At 36.6% G+C, this 19930-nt stretch overlaps 1 protein-coding gene across 1 annotated transcript in view; it reads right to left on the bottom strand.

Annotated features, from left to right (window-relative positions):
- The window catches only part of GORASP2 (golgi reassembly stacking protein 2), a 38807-nt gene that overhangs the window by 14244 nt on the left and 4633 nt on the right, over positions 1–19930 (bottom strand). Inside the window, exons 2-4 of the mRNA XM_047722110.1 lie at positions 2504–2584; positions 1218–1421; positions 406–492 (exon numbers count right to left, since the gene is read on the bottom strand). Coding sequence (XP_047578066.1) covers positions 406–492; positions 1218–1421; positions 2504–2584 — 372 coding nt within the window. The remainder of the gene's footprint in view (positions 1–405; positions 493–1217; positions 1422–2503; positions 2585–19930) is intronic.

Below are 19930 nucleotides of genomic sequence, written 5' to 3'. Positions count from 1 at the left end.
GGGAGAGAATCTTCAAGGAGACTCCCCACTGAGCGCAGAGCCCCACTTGGGCTCCATCCCACGATCCCAAGATCATGACCTGGGCCAAAATCAAGAGCTGGACGCTCAATTGACTGAGCCACCGAGAAACTCCTAGAAGAGATTTCTGTGCATCATATACAAAATCTGTGCAATTGCCACATGGCATGTATTTTTCCCTACAGCTATACCTTATAGGACACCCCCCAGACATTCTGTTTAACACCCTGTCCTGTTAAACATCTATTTAACAGATGCATAAGTTATCTTGATTAGCAAAGACCTAAATTTCAACTCTAAATGTGAAGTATGTAAATACACTTCTGAACTTAAACATTAATGAGGAAACGTTATGTAACTTTCATTATTAATAAACACACCAATTACCTCATTCATGACTGTATCTGCTCCAATGATATAATCACTGTGAGGTCTAAGACCTGCCAGTGCCGCAGGAGAATTTGATTCTACTTCCTAGAATAACACAAAAACACACCCCAAAATTAATGTATATAAAATAATCTTCCAAATTTATATTTCATAGTCCTTAACTTTAGTGATTTAAAAACCCCTTATATTTCCTTTTCTTTTTAAGATTTTCTTTTATTTATTTTAAAGGGTGCACAAGTGGGGTAAGGAGCAGAGGGAGAAGCAGACTCGAGCAGTGAGGGGCAGGGAGAGAGAGAGGAGCAGGTTTCCCACTGAGCAGGAGCCCAATGTGGGGCTTGATCTTAGGACTCTGGGATCATGACCTGAGCCGAAGGCAGACACTTAATTGAGCCACCCAGGCACCCCATAAAACCCTTATATTTCTATCTTGTTAGACATATCACATATCAGAAGCTATGGAAAAAATACATTTAAATCACAAGCATAAGAATCACATATTTAATAAAAATTTAAAATATTTATTAATCTATTTCATTTTTTAAAAATATTTATTATTTCAGCTATCTGTAGCTATCTGCTTTGACATTTGTCCTTCTAATGGATGAATCATGAGAAAAATAGTTCTTAGGCATCTGTATTTGTTTCTTTTCCGAAATTATTAACATCTGTTAACCTACAGGAATGAATTCTAATTTTCAGAAACCATAAATAGCCTAATAATAACACCTCTACAATCCAACTAAGATGAAGACAGCGCCCTTCTACATCATTTCGTAAACTGTAAGTAACAGCTCAGAGCTAATACCTACCAATACATGCCAAACATTTTCGTTTGCCCCATCAAAGCTGCAGAAACGAATGCTCACTCCCAGCAAGCCCTGGCCGCCCCACATGTTGCTGGGGGTGACAGATGTCTCTCGCAGCTCCAGTGTTTTACTACTGTAGATCAGCATTTTTACAGGCTTTTCAACATTTGCTTTCAGTAGATCCTTTAGAGTGTCATTGTCTTTATTCTGTGAAGACAAAGAAATCATTTTTCTTAATAAATACTTAATTAGCTTGAGCTAAGGTCCTATGGGAGTAATATTAATAATCAACATAAATAAAACATCCAACAGGTAAAAACTGCCACTAACATTCAAATGTTCCTTGAGGTGAAAGAATGTTGAAAATTAAAGAACTCCTATGTTACCAACTTCAGACTTTCTTCTAATAGCAGACTATGGATTATGAATTTTGCAACCCAACATTATTTGAAGTGACCTAGGGTTTTAGTGCTAAAAAAACCAAAATATTCCATAAGAAGTCATATTACTAACAGAGTTGGTATGACTTTGATTTTAAAATCTAAGCCATTTGCTGATGTTGTGGTTTAATTTTGGACAGTACTCCCAAATACACGCCTTATTTATTTACTAGGAACTGGAAGGAAAGAAAAACAGAAGCAGCATGTTAAATATTTCATTACATAAATGAATAAAGGCCCTTACGTAGGAGATGCTGATAAATAATGAACAAAATCTTAAAACTGCTACAGAAGAAAAAAAAAATGACAAGTAGCCATTGTTGTAAGAATTTCCTTTGGTGAAATTACAATTTTTTTCCTTTAAGACTTTACTACAAGTAAACTAAAAGCAACTTATAAAAGGTGGTTTTAATTCTGTACTTTTGGAACATATATCTCTATCTGGTTCTAAAAATATTATTTATATATCATGAAATTTAGCTCCAAGCAAATTGATATGTTATTTAAGAAGGTGTCTTTACTAATTCAAGCATACAAAGGTCTGAAATCACTGAAAAAGCAAACTTTTTCATCTTATTTCTGCTTAAAAAAATTAAATATTCAACATATAAAAGTGTCTTAATAAAAATATTAGGAGCTATTTTATTCTCCTACAATAATCACTGAAGGGTGAGGTATAGTATAGTATAGTATTCTATATTAGACATTTTCATATTTCCTTCCATAAGTTTTATAAACTGGTATCATACTCCATATAATGTTTATAACTAATATACAACCATCACAGATAATCTGAAAAAATTCCATTTTCAACACATTATTGTTGAAACTACAAAAAGCTTAACTTACTAATCTCGAACCATTAATAGAAACAATAAAATCAAAGAATGGCTCCAGTCCAGCTCTATGTCCTGGGGAATTTTCTTGTACCTGTAAAAACAAAAGTGCCAAAAATGTAAAATACAAAGCTTTACTAAAAACTGTAAGCTAAATTTTAATACCTATCTAATTTCAGTCAAAATAGACTAATTTCACTGATAAGGAAATACAGGTAAAAACATGAATTCTCTCATTTCTCATCATCTCTCCCAGATGTGGCCCTTGCACCTCCCTAAATTCTACCCATTCTTCAAATTCATCCCATATATGAGGTTCTTTCTCTACAGTTCTATTTCACACTACCTACTTTTGGGGGTTCAACCTTTCCAGGATATAGCACATAACAGTCATCACAACTAAGTGACAAATTTAAATTAATTTAGCAAGCATTTATTCCACAACTACTACTGGTAAGGCACCATTCAATTACAAAACTAACAGGAACATAATTGCTGATGTCAAGATATTCATAATCTGTTAAGGAACAGATAAGAAGAGGAAGGGAAAACAGAGGACACACAGCCCACTAATAACTGTAATACAAGACCACCGAGTTTAAGAGCTATGACGGAGCTACAAAGTTCTAAGGAGAAAATTAATTCTGACTAAAGAAGCTTCACAGAAAAAAAAGAGATATCTGAACTGTGCTTTAGGTTGAGGGTTTTAAAGGTGAGGATAGATAAGAGGGATAAGAAAGGACATCTGAAAGTTGAAATATTGAGTAAAAATCTAGGAGTCTGAAAAAATGAAGTTAATACAGCTAGACAACAGGATGGTGTGGGATAGAAATACAGAATTACAGATTTTGAAAATCAGAAAATCTACAATCTAGGGGTATCTTTATTTTTTTTTTAAGATTTTATTTATTTTATTTGACAGACAGAGATCACAAGCAGGCAGAGAGGCAGGCGGAGAGAGAGGGAGGAGGAAGCAGGCTCCCTGCCAAGCAGAGAGCCTGATGTGGGGCTCGATTCCAGGACACTGGGATCATGACCCGAGCTGAAGGCAGAGGCTTTAACCCACAGAGGCTTTAACCCACTGAGCCACCCAGGCGCCCCATAGGGGTATCTTTAAACTGAAGTCTGTGTGGATGGCTTCGGGAACACTGCAGCTCCTGTAGTTATATGCAACATTTTATATGAATCAGCAGTTTTGTGGGTATAAAGATCCACAGCTTTCATTAGATTTTCAAAGGTCTTCTCCAAATAAAGTGCTAATACCACAGAATTTGTGTAGTTCCTTTATTTACAGGTGAAGAAACCATCCCATGACCTGCCTGTGGTCCTGCTGGCTCATGGTAGAGGTTAAACTCAGAAGTGTATCTTGCAACTATTAGTCCAGTATGAAGGTTGGAAAGAAAGCATGGAGCCAAACTTATACGGGACTTTTTTTTTTTTTTTTTTAAGATTTATTTATTTATTTGACAGAGAGAGAGAGAGAGAGAGAGAGAGAAAGCACAAGTAGGCAGAGAGGCAGGCAGAGGGAGAGGGAGAAGCAGGCTCTCCACTGAGCAGGGAGCCCCATGTGGGTCTCGATCCCAGGACCCTGGCATCATGACCTGAGCTGAAGAAAGCCACTTAACCAACTGAGCCACCCAGGCAACCCTAGAGTGGACTTTAAATGGAAGACTAAGATTACTTAGATTCTCAACCACTCAAATATTTAGCATCCCAATTTTGAAATAGACTAAAATTTAACTATTAAATTTTCTGAATTTAGTAATAAAAATATTAGGTAATAATAATAATAGTAATAACAATAGTAATAATAACAATAAATAATAATAACAGTAATAAAAATATTAGGCACTATTAAGAGTAGTAATATGACAGAACAACAAAAAATTTAAACAATACACTTTGCATTTCCTCTAAAATATTTTCATGTTTTGAGGACTTTTTGTTCTGATTGATGTTATTTTATACTGTCAATACTATCCTATGAAAGCAAGGTTTGCCTTGATATTTGCAGGCTGATGATCTATAATAGTCCTAACAATTCTAACAGTGAATTCTTAAGTTATCCAAATGATACATATTCATCCATACATAAATCTGTAGCTATCTGCACAGTAACAAATCATTTAATGCTTTCAAAATGGAACCCAGATTGTTCCCAGAATCTGTTCCTCTAATACCAAACTTCTTGGAATAATGATACTTAATCTTGGAATAATAATACATTCATTTGTTCTTGAACTGATGCTACCTTTTATTTATTTAAAACCAAATTACACTCTCATTACTTCTGAAGAAGTAAAACTAGGTCTTCTTCATCTGTCACAGTAAGAAATAATTGTCCATTACAAAGATGGTTCAATGCCTAACTTACTTAAACTGTTTAATCTTGCTTTACATAAATTTTCCTGCAAATTTGGGACTACATCACTTTTGTAAATTAAACAAGTTAAATATCAAAGGGATTTATTATTTACAAGTATTAGCTCTAATGAAAATAATCAGCACATACTTGTTTAGTTTCTTTATAAGCACTTTTCTTAAATGGGGAATATTTTATATTCTACGTATTACCAAGCAAAACGTCTAGAATTCAAAGTAGCAGGCAGATTCTTCCTCAAAAGGCAACTCTAAAAGGGAAACAGTAGCTGTCTGGAGCTATTATGAGAAGAAAAGTGAGGTCAAGTCACTGCTAGCTGGGAAAGAGTCATCATCTACTAGGTGTGAAATGCCTATTAGGTGCCTAGCAATCAGGTGTGAAATGCCTTGGGTTTGAAAAGGGGATAATTACTTCTTTTAGATAGAGGTATGGTTTAGATGGATCCATGGAGCCCCCTCACCGTGGAGTTTCTCATTTAGTAAGGTCCTTATCTAATCATTTAAATCTCTGAATATTTCCAAATGACCTTTTTCTAGAAACCAACCAGTCCATTGAGCAGTTTCAGAATTCTCCACTAAGGCTGCCAAAAGTTCATCTTTTAGTTAACAAGGACCAAAGACAGTACTTTTGTAATATTATCACCACCTAAGAAAGTTGATCCCACACATTGATGCCTATCACGCCACCCTTCGAGTCTAAAGTTTTACCACTATTTGTTTGAAATGGAAAGTTTCCAATGCCATTAGAATTGTTCTGCCCCATAACTCAAGAGATTCAATAGCCAAATAAGAATTCTAAAATAAATAAGCTTAGAGTTCTCTAACTCTATTTTTCTATTTGCATTTGCTACAAACATTGATCTCCTCTAATAGACCTTGAAATTAATATCTTTCCTAAATTACTTACATCATTAGTACCAGCATCATTCTGGCAACTAGTTATCTTAATTACTAATAGAAAGCCAGAAGAGGGAGCCCTAGAAAATGCTCTTTGACCCTAATATACTTAAAAGAAATTTCCTACATTTCATAGCATGGAAAATAAGATCTACAACACAGGAAATTAAACATCCACAGAGGTAAGTTTCTCTGGCAATATCCACTGACAAGAATCTCTTAGGCACCCAATTTTTCAAGCATCATGTTATTACTTCAATTCTTTCTGTCTACTCTAATACCTTTCAATTGTTGATTCATTGCCAGCTTCCTTCAAACCACGTTAAATTAAAAAAACGAAATGAAAACCCATCTATTTACCTGCCTACCTGGTTCTATAGGTCATCAGCATTTATTATTGGGACAGATACTACAGCAATTTAAGATGAATAGGTTAAACTGGTTAAGTTTAATAGTTAAGATTTTACAAGATTTTGAAAAAATGCACAATGAAAAGACAGAATTCTAGAATTCTTAAATTCTAGAATTCTAGAATTCTTAAATTCTAGAATTCTAGAATTCTTAAATTCTAGAATTCTAGAATTCTTAAATTCTAGAATTCTAGAATTCAAGACTGATGTGGTTTTGAGGCATGATTTTACCTATTTATTAGCTGTGTGAGCTTGGGAAAGTGTACTTATCTTTCTGGGCCTCAGCTTTTTCATTTGCAAGTAAACGATAATGTCATCTACTTTACAAGAATACTGTAGAGAGTGAATGAGATTATGAAACAGAGCTAAGGCTTATATATGATAGGAGTTTTACAAATCTTTTTTTTTTTTAATTATGTACCGGCATGTTTGATGCTTGGAAGAAATTTTTTTTTTTAAGTTTATTTATTTATTTATTTAAGTAATCTCTACACCAACATGGGGCTGGAACACATGACCTGAAGACCAAGGGTAGCATGCTCTTTTGACTGAACCAGCCAGGCACCCCAGGAGTCCTACAAATCTTAAACTTCGCTTCCTAACTCTACAATCACCACCTGAGGGCAAATTTTTATAACCAACAAATTCCTGGACACTACATTATTTTTCTAACCAGATATTAATGTCTCTCACCCCTTTGGGGGAAAAAAAAAGGAAAGAAAAAGACCTAAGATGTTAAGAGAAATCATCTTTCAAAATGTGTCTCTCAAAAATCAATTCCAGATGGACAACAGACAACAGAAGATCAAATAATAAAATAAAAAGAATAAAACAATAAAACCATAAAGGTAAAATGATCGAGCCTTTAGAGAAATACATAAGAGAGTATCTTTCGAGATTTTCAAATATGAAAAGACTTCTTAAACTGGATACAAAAAGCACTGTCCATAAACTAAAAAAATCTATAAACTATACTAAAATTACAAAACTTCTGCTCATCAAAAGACAATTAAGACACTGGAAAGATATAATACACATCCAACAAAGGAACTGTATTCAGAACAGATTTAGAACTACGCAAATCATTAAGAGACAGTAAAACCACAATGAGATAGGACTTCACATCCACAAAATTGGCTAAAATAAAGACAATAACAAAGGCTGGAAACAAACCCTCAAACATTAATGGTAGGAAAGTAAAATGGTGCAGTCACTGTGGAAACGGTCTGGCAGATCCTCAAATGTTAATGAGTTATCGTATGACCCAGCGATTCTACTCCTAGATATATAAACAAGAGAAATGAAAGCATGTACACATAAAAATCTGTACACAAATTTCATAGTTACATTATTCATAGCAGCCAGAAAGTGGAAACAACCCAAATGTCTTTTAACTGATGAATGAATAAACAAAATGTGGCACACCCATAGAATGAAATATTATTTGGCAACAAAAAGGAATGAAGTATTCAAGATACAACATGAACGAACCTTGAAGACATTATGCTAGATCATAAAGACCACAGATTATATGATTCCATTTATGTGAAATGTTCAGAGAAAGCAAATCCACAGAAACAGTAGATTAGTGGGCTGCCAGGGGTTAGGGGTAGGAGGAATGTAAAGTAGCTGCTAATGGGTACAGAGGTTCTTTCTAGGGGTAATAAAAAGGTTCTGGAATTAGCTACTGGTGATGATGGCATAACTGTGAATATACTAAAAAAACCCCAGTGAACTATGTACCTTAAAAGATTGAATTTAATGGTAGGTAAATTATATCTCAATGAAGCTACTAAAAAAACCCCAATATATAACATAATGGGGAAATGGGGAAAGATTTTAGTTGACCTTAAGAAAAAAGGATACTGATGTGACCAATAAATAAGAAAACATGCTCAACTTCAACAGTCATCAAGAAAGTGCAAATAAAAACCACAACGTGATACCATACACACCTACCAGAATGGCCAAAATGAAAAAGATGAAAATATTGATACAGAACAATTGGAAATCTCAACTGCTGCTGGTGGAAATATAAGGAGCGAATTATTTGGCAGTATCTGTTAATACTGAAATATTGACCAAATACTGTATATTGTAGATATAAATTTAGTATACCCAAGAAACATGGGAACACATATGTTCTCCCAACACAGTTAATGTTCACAATAGCACTAGCTGTACTAGCCTTGAACTAAAAACCACACAATGCCCATGAACAGCAGAATACATAAACAAATCCTGGTATATTCTCTCAATGGCGTGAAATATATTAATAAAATGAGAGACCTACAACAATACACATTTCACAAGCAGCATTTGAGCAAAAGAGGCCAGACACAAACGAGTACATATGATTCTATTTATATAAATCTAAGAACAGGTCAAATTAGTCTACGCTGTTAGAATCAGGAGTGTATACACTCTGGGGGGCTGGTGGGTAGTCAATGTGCCTGGAAAGGGATGGATGTTGGTTACAGGAGAATACTGTTTGCGAAAATTCATCAGGCTATACACTTACATGCACTTTAGAAAGCTTTGACATGTATTTCCTCTATTCAAAAGCAGAAATGAAATTATTACAGTCTGAGAACATACCCAATATTTCACCTAAAAAGAATGCAGTTTGAAAGCCAGCAACTGAATCTAAACTCCAGTAGTTAGTGCAAAGACCAAAAAGTAACTTACTCTAACGCTCATTCTTCTTCAGAATTATTTCGGGATCACTCTTTCTTAAAATTTAAATTTAATTAATTAACCTATATCATATTATTAGTCTCACATATAAAGTCCAGGGATTTGTCAGTCTTATATAATACCCAATGCTCATTACATCACATGCCCTCCTAAATGGCCATCACCCAGTTACTCCCTACCCCCAAATCCCCTCCAGCAACCCTGTTTGTTTCCTATGGTTTGTCTCCCTCTCTGGTTTTGTCTTATTTTTTCCTATCTTCCCCTATGATCCTCTGTTTCTTAGAGTCCACATTATCAGTGAGATCATATAATTTGTCTTTCTCTGATTGACTTATTTTGCTTAGCAAAATACCCTCTAGTTCCATTCACATCACTACAAATGGTAAGATTTCTTTTTTTTCTTGATGGCTGACTAATATTCCATCTTCTTTATCCATCCTGTCTATGGACACCTGAGCTCTTTCCATACTTCAGCACTGTGGACACTGCTGCTATAAACACTGGGGTGCAGCTACTCCTTCGGATCACTACATTTGTATCTTTGGGGTAAATACCCAGTAGTGCAATTGCTGGGTCGTAAGGTAGCTCTATTTTCAACTTTTGGAGGAACCTCCATACTGTTTTCCAGTGTGGCTGTACCAGCTTGCATTCTCACCAACAGTGTAGGACGGTTCTCCTTTCTCCACATCCTTGTCAACATCTGAAATTTCCTGACTTGTTAATTTTAGTCATTCTGTCCGTGTGAGGTGGTATCACATTGTGGTTTTGATTTGTATTTCCTTGATGCCGAATGATGTGGAGCACTTTTTCATGTGTCTGTAAGCCATTTGGATGTCTTTTTTGGAGAAATAACTACTCATGTCTTCTGTCCACTTATTGACTGGATTATTTGTTCACTGGGTGTTGAGTTTGGTAAGTTCTTTATAGATTTTGGACAGTAGCCCTTTATCTGATAAGACATTTGGAAATACCTTCTCCCATTCTGTTGGTTGTCTTTTGTTTTTTTGCTGTTTCCTTTGCTGTGCAAAAGCTTTTTATTTTGATGATGTCCCAATAGTTCATTTTTGCCTTTGCTTCCCTTGCCTTTGGAGACCTGTCTAGCAATATGGTGCTGCAGCTGAGGACGAAGAGGTTGCTGTCTGTGTTCTCCTCTAGGATTTCATGGATTCCTCTCTCACATTTAGACCTTACATCTATTTTGAGTCTATTTCTGTGTATGGTGTAAGAGAATGGTCCATTTTCATTCTTCTGCATGTGGTTGTCCAATTTTCCGAACACCATTTGTTGAGGAGACTTTTTTCCACTGGATATTCTTCCTGCTTTGTCCAAGATTAGTTGACCAGAGAGTGGAGGGCCCATTTCTGGACTCTCTATTCTGTTCCACTAATCTATGTGTCTGTCTGTGTGCCAATACCACACCGTCTTGATGATTACAGGTTTGTAATAGAGATTGAAGTCTGGAATTGTGATGCCACCAGTTTTGGTTTTCTTTTTTAAAACATTCCTTTGGTTATTTGGGGTCTTTTCTGGTTCCATACAAATTTTAGGATTATTTCTGCCAGCTAAAAAAAGTTGATGGTATTTTGATAGGGATTGCACTGAACGTGTAGATTGTTCTAGGTAACAAAGACATTTTAACAATATTTGTTCTTTCAATCCATGAGCATGGAACATTTTTCCATTTCTTTGTGTCTTCCTCAATTTCTTTCATGAGTGTTGTGTATTTTTCTGAGTACAGATTCTTTGCCTCTTTGGTGAGATTTATTCCTAGGTATCTTATAGTTTTCGGTGCAATTGTATATGGGATCAACTCCTTAATTTCTCTTTCTTCTGTCTCATTGTTAGTGTATAGAAATGCAACTGATTTCTGTGCATTGATTTTTATATCCTGCTACTTTGGTGAATTCCTGTATGAGTTCTAGCAATTTTGGGATGAGTCTTTTGGGTTTTCCACAGAATGTCCTATGATCTGCAAGGAGTGGCAGTTTGATGACTTCTTTGCCAATTCAGATGCCTTGAATTTATTTTTGTTGTCTGATTGCTGAGGCTAGGACTTCTAGTACAGTGTTGAACAGCAGTGGTGAGAGTGGATATCCCTGCTGTGTTCCTGACCTTAGTTTTCTGAAAACTGAAAAAAAGTTCCATTTTTCCCCACTGAAAATGATATTAATGTGGGCTTTCATATATGGCTTTTATGGTATTTAGGTATGTTCCCTCTATCCCTACACTGTGAAGAGTTTTAATCAAAAAAGGATGCTGTACTTTGTGAAATGTTTTTTTTTTTTTTTAAATTTTTTTATTTTTTTCAGCATAACAGTATTCATTATTTTTGCACCACACCCAGTGCTCCATGCAATCCGTGCCCTCTACAATGCCCACCACCTGGTGCCCCCAACCTCCCACCCCCCACCCCTTCAAAATTCTCAGATCGTTTTTCAGAGTCCATAGTCTCTCATGGTTCACCTCCCCTTCCAATTTCCCTCAACTCCCTTCTCCTCTCCATCTCCCCTTGTCCTCCATGCTATTTGTTATGCTCCACAAATAAGTGAAATCATATGATAATTGACTCTCTCTGCTTGACTTATTTGTGAAATGTTTTTTCTGCATCCATTGAGGGTATCATATGATTCTTGTCCTTTTACTTATGTAGTGTATCACACTGATTGATTTGTGGATGTTGAACCACCCTTGCAGCCCAGGAATAAATCCCACTTGGTGGTGGCGAATAATCCTTTTAATGTACTATTGGATCCTATTGGCTAGTATACTGATGAGAATTTTTGCATTCATGTTCATCAGGGATATTGTTAATTCTCCCTTTTGGTGGGTTCTTTGTTTGGAAGGTAATGCTGCCTTCATAGGAAGAATCTGGAGGTTTTCCTTCCATTTCTGTTTTTTGAAATAGCTTCAGAAGAATAGGTATTAATTCTGCTTTAAATGTTTGGCAGAATTCCCCTGGGAAGCCATCTGGCCCTGGATTCTTTTGTGTGTGTGTGTGGGGGGTGATTACTACTTCAATTTCCTTGCTGGTTATAGTTCTGTTCAGGTTTCTTATTTCTTCCTGTTTTAGTTTTGGTAGTTCATACTTCTCTAGGAATGTCTCCATTTCTTCCAGACTGCCTAATTTGTTGGCTTATAGTTGCTCATAATATGTTCTTATAATTGTATTTCTTTGGTGTTGGTTGTGATCTCTCCTCTTTCATTCATGATTTTTATTTACTTGGGTCCTTTCACTCTTCTCTTTGATAAGTCTGGCCAGCGGTTTATCAATCTCATTCTTTCAAAGAACCAGCTCCTAGTTTCGTTGGTCTGTTCTACTGTTCTTTTGGTTTCTATTTCCTTGATTTCTGCTCTAATCTTTATCAATTCTCTTCTCTTGGTGGGTTTAGGCTTTATTTATTGTTCTTTCTCCAGCAAATTCTCCAGATGTTCTTTCAGCTCCTTTAGGTAAAAGGTTAGGTTGTATATTTGAGACCTTTCCTGTTTCTTGAGAAAAGCTTGTGTTGCTATATGTTTCCCTCTTAGGACTGTCTTTGCTGCAACCCAAAGGTTTTGAACAATTGTTTTCATTTTCATTTGTTTCCACAAATTATTTAAATTATTTTAATCTCCTGGTTGATCCATTCATTCTTTTTTTTTTTTTAAAGATTTTATTTATTTATTTGACAGACAGAGATCACAAGTAGGCAGAGAGGCAGGCAGAGAGAGAGGAAGGGAAACAGGCTCCCTGCTGAGCAGAGAGCCCGATGCGGGACTCGATCCCAGAACCCTGAGATCATGACCTGAGCCGAAGGCAGAGGCCTAACCCACTGAGCCACCCAGGCGCCTGATCCATTCATTCTTTAGTAGGATCCTCTTTAGTTTTAGGACCACTCTTATAATCTATTTATAGTTACATGGTTTGGCTATTTGATTTCCACACCATCAATAGACAGAGAATAGCCAAAAGAACTGAAAGAGATGCTACTTCCACTTGATTACAGCAAAAAATGATAGCTGGCAGAAAATGAGAATAAAAATTTCAAAAATAAAAAGCACTGGTGTTAAGCCACTTACCAAATTCTACGAGTAGGTACTATGCATTTATGAGAAAGCTATAATAGTGGGGTGCCTGGGTGGCTTAGTCAGTTAAGTGTTTGACTCTTGATTTTGGCTCAGTTCATAATCTCAGGGTTATGAGATTGAGCCCTGTGTCTGGCTCCATGCCCTGTGGGGAATCTGCTTGAGAATCTATCCCTCTCCCAATCCCATCCTATGGGCTCTCTCTCTCTCTCTCATAAAATAAATTTTTTTAAAAAAGTTGTGACTGGGGCGCCTGAGTGGCTCAGTGGGTTGAGCCGCTGCCTTCGGCTCGGGTCATGATCCCAGGTCCTGGGTTCGAGCCCCGCATCGGGCTTTCTGCTCAGCGGGGAGGCTGCTTCCTCCTCTCTCTCTGCCTGCCTCTCTGCCTATTTGTGATTTCGCTCTGTCAAATAAATAAATAAAATCTTAAAAAAAAAAAAAAGTTGTGACTGTGTCTAGTTGTAGGGAATGCAAAGATTAAAAAGAAGGGTCTCTGCCATTAAGCCGTTTTTAGAAGTTTTTACAATTACGAAAATCCGCACATGTGCTGTCCAAATACAGTAGCCACTAGCCACACGTGAAAATGTGGCTTGTGTGACTGTGGAACTCAATTTTTGACTTCATTTAACATGAATAATTTATATCTAAGTTTAAACAGCCATATGTGGCTAGAGGCTACCATACTGTACACTGAAAGCCTAGGTGATTAAGTACATGATTTGTATTCAAATACAAATATAATATAGTATATGGATACCATCACAACAATTAAGATATGAAAAGGCTAAAATATATTTATCATCTTTGAGTGATGCTGGGAAGCATGAAATACATTTTTTAAAATTTTTTATTATTTATTTGACAGACAGAGATCACAAGTAGGCAGAGAGGCAGGCAGAGAGAGAGAGAGGAGGAAGCAGGCTCCCCACTGAGCAGAGAGCCCGATGCGGGGCTCGATCCCAGGACCCTGGGATCATGACCTGTTAAACACTGAGCCACCCAGGCGCCCCTGAAATACATTTTAAAAACAGACTCGCATATAACATATTCTTGATACTGAAAGCAGTCAATAATCCATTTTAAATAAGAAACTGACTCCATACAAATCCATTCCCTGAGAGTTCTAACAAGCATGCTGAAGTTCCACTTTTTCCAATTCTTCTCAGGCCTCATAGTTTACTTTGAACAATTAAGAAATACAATGCAGCAGCTGAAAATAGTAAAGAGTAGTTATACTTAAAAATGAATGATAAAAATAAATGTTACCAAAACATGGACAGGTAGAATAAATTATGAACACAATCACTGGCAGTTACAGAAGTTGAACTTTACACTTGGAGATTATCTTTTTTTTTTAAAGATTTTATTTATTTCTCTGACAGAGAGAGAGATCACAAATAGGCAGAGGGGCAGGCAGAGAGAGAGGGGGAAGCAGGTTCCCTGCTGAGCAGACAGCCCGATGTGGGGCTCGATCCCAGGACCCTGAGACCATGACCTGAGCTGAAGGCAGAGCTTAACCCACTGTGCCACCCAGGTGCCCCTACACTTGGAGATTATCTTATGAAAACAAAAATCACATCAGAAAAATACTTCCTTCATAAACACTCTAGAAAAAACAGCTACAATAAAAACAGCAAGAAAACTTGTGAGACTTTTTTTTTTACTCAAGAAGCAAAAAATGAGAACCTTATGGCAGACAACTGCACAGTGAAGGGGTATCCATAAAAAGAAATTAGCATCCATGATTAGGAGCTGGATTTGGAATCACCAACTATATTTAAATTCTTCTTAAAGTGGTGTCATTCAGTTACTACAGGGAGTTTCAGTGGGTTCTGAAATTAATTTAGTGGGTCATTAATGAACAAATGCCAAAATAAAATATCAGAATAGATAAAATATAAAAAACTCAGGACTTAATAATGATCATTTTTCATGAAATGTACTAGGACACACCAGTTGCAATGGAAAATAAATTTCTTACTGTAATAAGAATAAAGTTTGAAAGACAGCCCTAAGAGATACCATTAACTGTTTTGTTCAAACAACCAAACTCAATTAAACTTTTGGCTTTTCTCTCACCTTCTGATCCTAGATCATTAGAAAATTTTACCAGATTTATCATGGATTTTTCTTTGTGTACAGATCTTATTATTTTTTCTATACTGGTTGCTTTCCAGTGAAGCATCATTCTCTTCTGGGATTAAAAGTGCAATAGTACTTTATACTAGGTTTGGGTCATTTCACATGAACCACTCTCTGTTTTAAATCTTGGCTTGGGGACAGGGACAGCAGAGTAGAAGGGAAGAGAAGTTTGGGTGGACTCAAGGGAAGGCATTCTCCCAATTCCATCAGTCATTTATATATTTCCAGCTGAGGAAATGCCACAGAACTGCCACCTTAATGTAACACAGAAAGGACACTGCAAAGCTACTTTTGGAACACAGGATATCATCAAAGTAGGCATTTAATAAGGTGATATACATTACCCACATTTCTGACTAGTATGCGAATTATTTCTCTTAAGTTTTCTAACCATAGAGATGTTTCCATAAAATGGGCTCAGTGGAATGTGTAACTGTGTCTTGATTACTGCACCACCAATTCCTTCACACATGAAGTTAAGTCAAGTCCCTCTGAATGACTTTCTGTCTACACCATTATCTCCTCTCTCATGTTAACGTTCTCACTTTTGTATTATTTTTAAAGAGAACAGGGATGTTAAATAAGGCTAAAAATTAAGTTCAATCCGAGTATTTTTTTTAAAGATTTTATTTATTTATTTGTCAGAAAGAGAGAGAGAGAAAGCACACAAACAGGCAGAGAGGCAGGCTCCCTGCTGAGCAAGGAGCCCGATGCGGGACTCGATCCCAGGACCCTGGGATCATGACCTGAGCCGAAGGCAGCAGCTTAACCCACTGAGCCACCCAGGCGTCCCTCAATCCGAGTATTAATGATGACTCATTCCAACCATACACATAAAGCCTCATTTGTATGTATATGCTTGGGCGATAAACATGATTGGGGTAAGACTTAGGAATGTGATATAATAAAAATAAACCCTAAATCCTTCAGTTATTTAAAAAAAAAAAAAAAAGGTACTTTTGGAGTTGGGGGAGAGCTCTTCTATGTCCAAAAAGGGCCAATTTTCCTCTTTGGGACTTGACACAAATATGTGGAAATTATTTTGACTAGAAGAGTTCAAGCTTTACTTGCTAAAACATTCTCACATGTTCTACCAAAATAACTCAGAGTTATGTTTTTCTGACTGACCCTATGGTGTAATTTATAACATATGAAGCAATCTGAAATAAAATTCTAATGGTAACTAAAAGGAAATTAAAACCTATCAGTATACAGTACCTTCTCAGAAAAAGTTGTGTATCAGGAAAATGATGTTGAAAGACACTGAAGTCTGCTCCAAAAGAAGCAAAAATTCTGACAACCTGTCACCAAATTTTATACCAAATACCAACTTAGGTATTTGTTTCTTAGGGAAAGAAAACCTGCTGCGTGACCTTAGGCAATAATCCTTCCGTGCTCCTTTTCTTTAGCTGCAAAGTGAGGAGGTTGACAAGATAGTTTCTAAAACTGAATGACTCACCATGAAATAAGTCTAACTGTCACCAAGCTATCTATAGCTTCTACAGTGTAGATCAAACCCAACAACAGTATTTTAATTACAGAGACTCTCTTAGGCATTTTAATTAACGTGCTTAGTATCACTGCGATGCTAAGCAGTGAAAAGGATAGGGGTACCACCTACCTTTTAAAGACAAAATTTCCTTAAAAATGAGGATCCTTGGGGTGCCCTGGGTGGCTCAGTTGGGTTAAAGCCTCTGCCTTCAGCTCAGGTCATGATCCCAGGGTCCTGGGATCGAGCCTCTCTGCTCGGGGGAGAGCCTGCTCCCCCCCTCTCTCTGCCTGCCTCTCTGCCTACTTGTGATCTGTCAAACAAATAAATAAAATCTTAAAAAAAAAAAAGAGGATCCTTAAAAATTAGCAGGCACATAAATAAAATTAATGGGTCAGATATGATCCCAAACTTGTGCATTAGTTTTTTTTTTTTCCTTAAATTTATTTAAGTAATCTCTACACCCCACATGGGGCTCGAACTTACCACCCAAGATCAGGAGTCACATGCTTTTCCAACTGAGCCAGCCAGATGCCCCAAAACGTAAACAGTAAAGTATAGGGTTAGGTAATGGACAAGAAGTAGCCACTAAATGATCAAATAAATGTAAATGCTACCTAATATGCTTAGAGGTCTATTTAACTAGTACTGCCACTACAATAGTGGTTCTCACTGGGTGATACAATAACACAGATGCCAATAATAAAGGCATCTGCTAACATTTACTGAGTCTTTATCATATTTCAGACCCTATGCTAAGGCAAATGGTTTTATTATGGAATATCTCATTTAATCCTTGGGATAACCAATGAGGTAGACAGCACTGTTCTATTTATTTTTTCACATTTTCCGATTTTAATTTTCAAATTGTTTTTTATTATTTGTTTACTTTTAATTTAACTTTTATTTATTTTTTAAATTAACATACAATGTGTTATTGGTTTCGGAGGTACAGGTTTGTGATTCGTCTTCTGTAATACCCAGTGACAACACTATTTTAATAAAGAAGTTTAAGGGCAAGGTCTTCTGTATGGTGGCAGTGGGCCAGAAAAAAAAAAATCAACGTGCTCAATTCTTTCCAATATATATCATATACAATATCTAATATGGTTTTTAGTACAAAAGGTAGAAGACGTACTACTGTTATCCTTACTTTTCAGATAAAAATAATAAAGCTCAAAAAAAGTTAAAAGGCTTGTCCAAGAAAACACAATGATGGAGCTGACACTAGGATCCTGTGATTCCTAAGAGTGGTCTCGGGTGGTCTACTCCGAAGTCTCTCAATATATTCATGTCTACCAGATGACAAGGTTCCTTATTGCGGATCATGTGCTGGAATGCTCTCTCACGGGTGCTTAGAACAAAAACAATCTTTAGCATCATTCTGCTTATGCTGCAGTAAATTTATTTGCAATGCCAAGAGGGACAATATACAGTCTCTCAGAGTAACTATTTTGGTTCTGCATACTGTTTGGAGGAAAAAAAGTCATCTTACTTAATCATACCTCTGAAGGCAATCTACAGTTAAATCTACAATCTTCAGATACATACTGAAGTATGTATCAAACCTTTACTGATAAATATTTTCTAGATTAACTAGTATTAGTGAATCAATCAAAATAACATAATCCTTTCAGCATAGTATGAAAGCCAGCAAAATAAATGTACTGAAATTAATGGTTATTCTATGGTCAATTCTTTTTTTCCCCTAAATTCTGTTCTTATGAAAATTTCAGCAGTATCATTTAAAAAAGCCCTGTCAGTATGCGATCCAGAGAACACTACAGTCAGTGCTGTGCGCTCTACTACTTACTGACTAGAACCGAAACTGTAATTACACACCAACTGTAGGTTTCCCCAAATAAGGATTTTTTTTTTTTAAGATTTTATTTATTTATTTGACAGACAGAGATCATAGGAAGGCAGAGAGGCAGGCAGAGAGAGAGGAGGAAGCAGGCTCCTTGCTGAGCAGAGAGCCCGATGCGGGCCTCGATCCCAGGACCCCGAGATCATGACCTGAGCCGAAGGCAGCGGCTTAACCCACTGAGCCACCCAGGCGCCCCCCAAATAAGGATTTTGAGGATGACAGCCCATTCACCGAAACACAATTCATCACAAAATATGAAAGTGTACACAGTGTAACACTGATTTGAGGTCTAGTAATATTAGGAAAAATCTATGTTCAATGATAATTATAAGTCCTAAAAATGTGTAAGGTTCACATACATTGTATTCCATGGTATTTATGAACTGAAATAATCTGATTCCCACACTTGAAAGGAATTTCAAAGAATGTTTATTAAACTTCATAGTCTTTAAGATTTTATTTTTAAGTAATCTCTATACACCCAATGTGGGGCTCAACCCACAACCCAGAATCAAGAGTTACGTGCTCTGCTTAGCGAAGTAAGTCAATTGGAGAAAGACAACTATCATATGATCTCCCTGATATGAGGAAGTGGAGATGCAACATGGGGGGTTAAGGGGGTAGGAGAAGAATGAAACAAGATGGGATTGAGAGGGAGACAAACCATAAGTGACTCTTAATCTCACAAAACAAACTAAGGGTTGCTGGGGCGTGGGGGGGTTGGGAGGGGGGGTGGGGTTATAGACATTGGGGAGGGTATGTGCTATGGTGAGTGCTGTGAAGTGTGTAAACCTGGCGATTCACAGACCTGTACCCCTGGGGATAAAAATACATTATATGTTTATAAAAAATAAAAAATTTAAAAATTAAAAAAAAAAAAAAAAGAGTTACATGCTCTACCAACTAAGCCAGCCAGGTACCCCAAATGCCCAACATGGGGCTTGAACTCATAACCCTGACATCAAGAGTCACATGCTGTAGACTGAGCCAGCTGGGCACCTGTATTCATAGTCTTTTAATAGGAGTGATCACTTTTGGGGGATCACAATCTTTAGGTGGGTGTTTATAAAGCTTCTTCGATTATAACTTTATATCTGGGAAACATCAAATAACCCAACAGTTTTCCTTTTATACCCACTGTTTTCAGAGTGAGTGAGATTTTCGTTTTTCAAATGGGGGCATGAATTTAAAAAGTTTGAGAAACACTGTGTTAGTGGAAAAAATTATGACTATCAAATATTAAGAATTCCCTTATTCAAATTAAGTACCAAGTTGAAATCCTGCAGGATTTCATCTAGATTAGTGAGACACCATTAAAAAAAGGACGGATCCATGTAATAGTAACTATGTCTATATATTCCATTTTCTTTTTTTTAAATATTTTATTTATTTGAGAGCGAGAGCATAAGGAGTGGGGAGGGACAGAAGGGGAGAGAGAGAGAAGCTGAATCCCTGCTAAGCAGGGAGCCCAACATGGGAGTCATCCCAGGACACTGG

Source organism: Lutra lutra, chromosome 3 (genome assembly GCF_902655055.1).
Source record: "Lutra lutra chromosome 3, mLutLut1.2, whole genome shotgun sequence".
NCBI classification, from domain to species: domain Eukaryota; kingdom Metazoa; phylum Chordata; class Mammalia; order Carnivora; family Mustelidae; genus Lutra; species Lutra lutra.
This window is presented reverse-complemented; position numbering and strand designations above follow the sequence as displayed.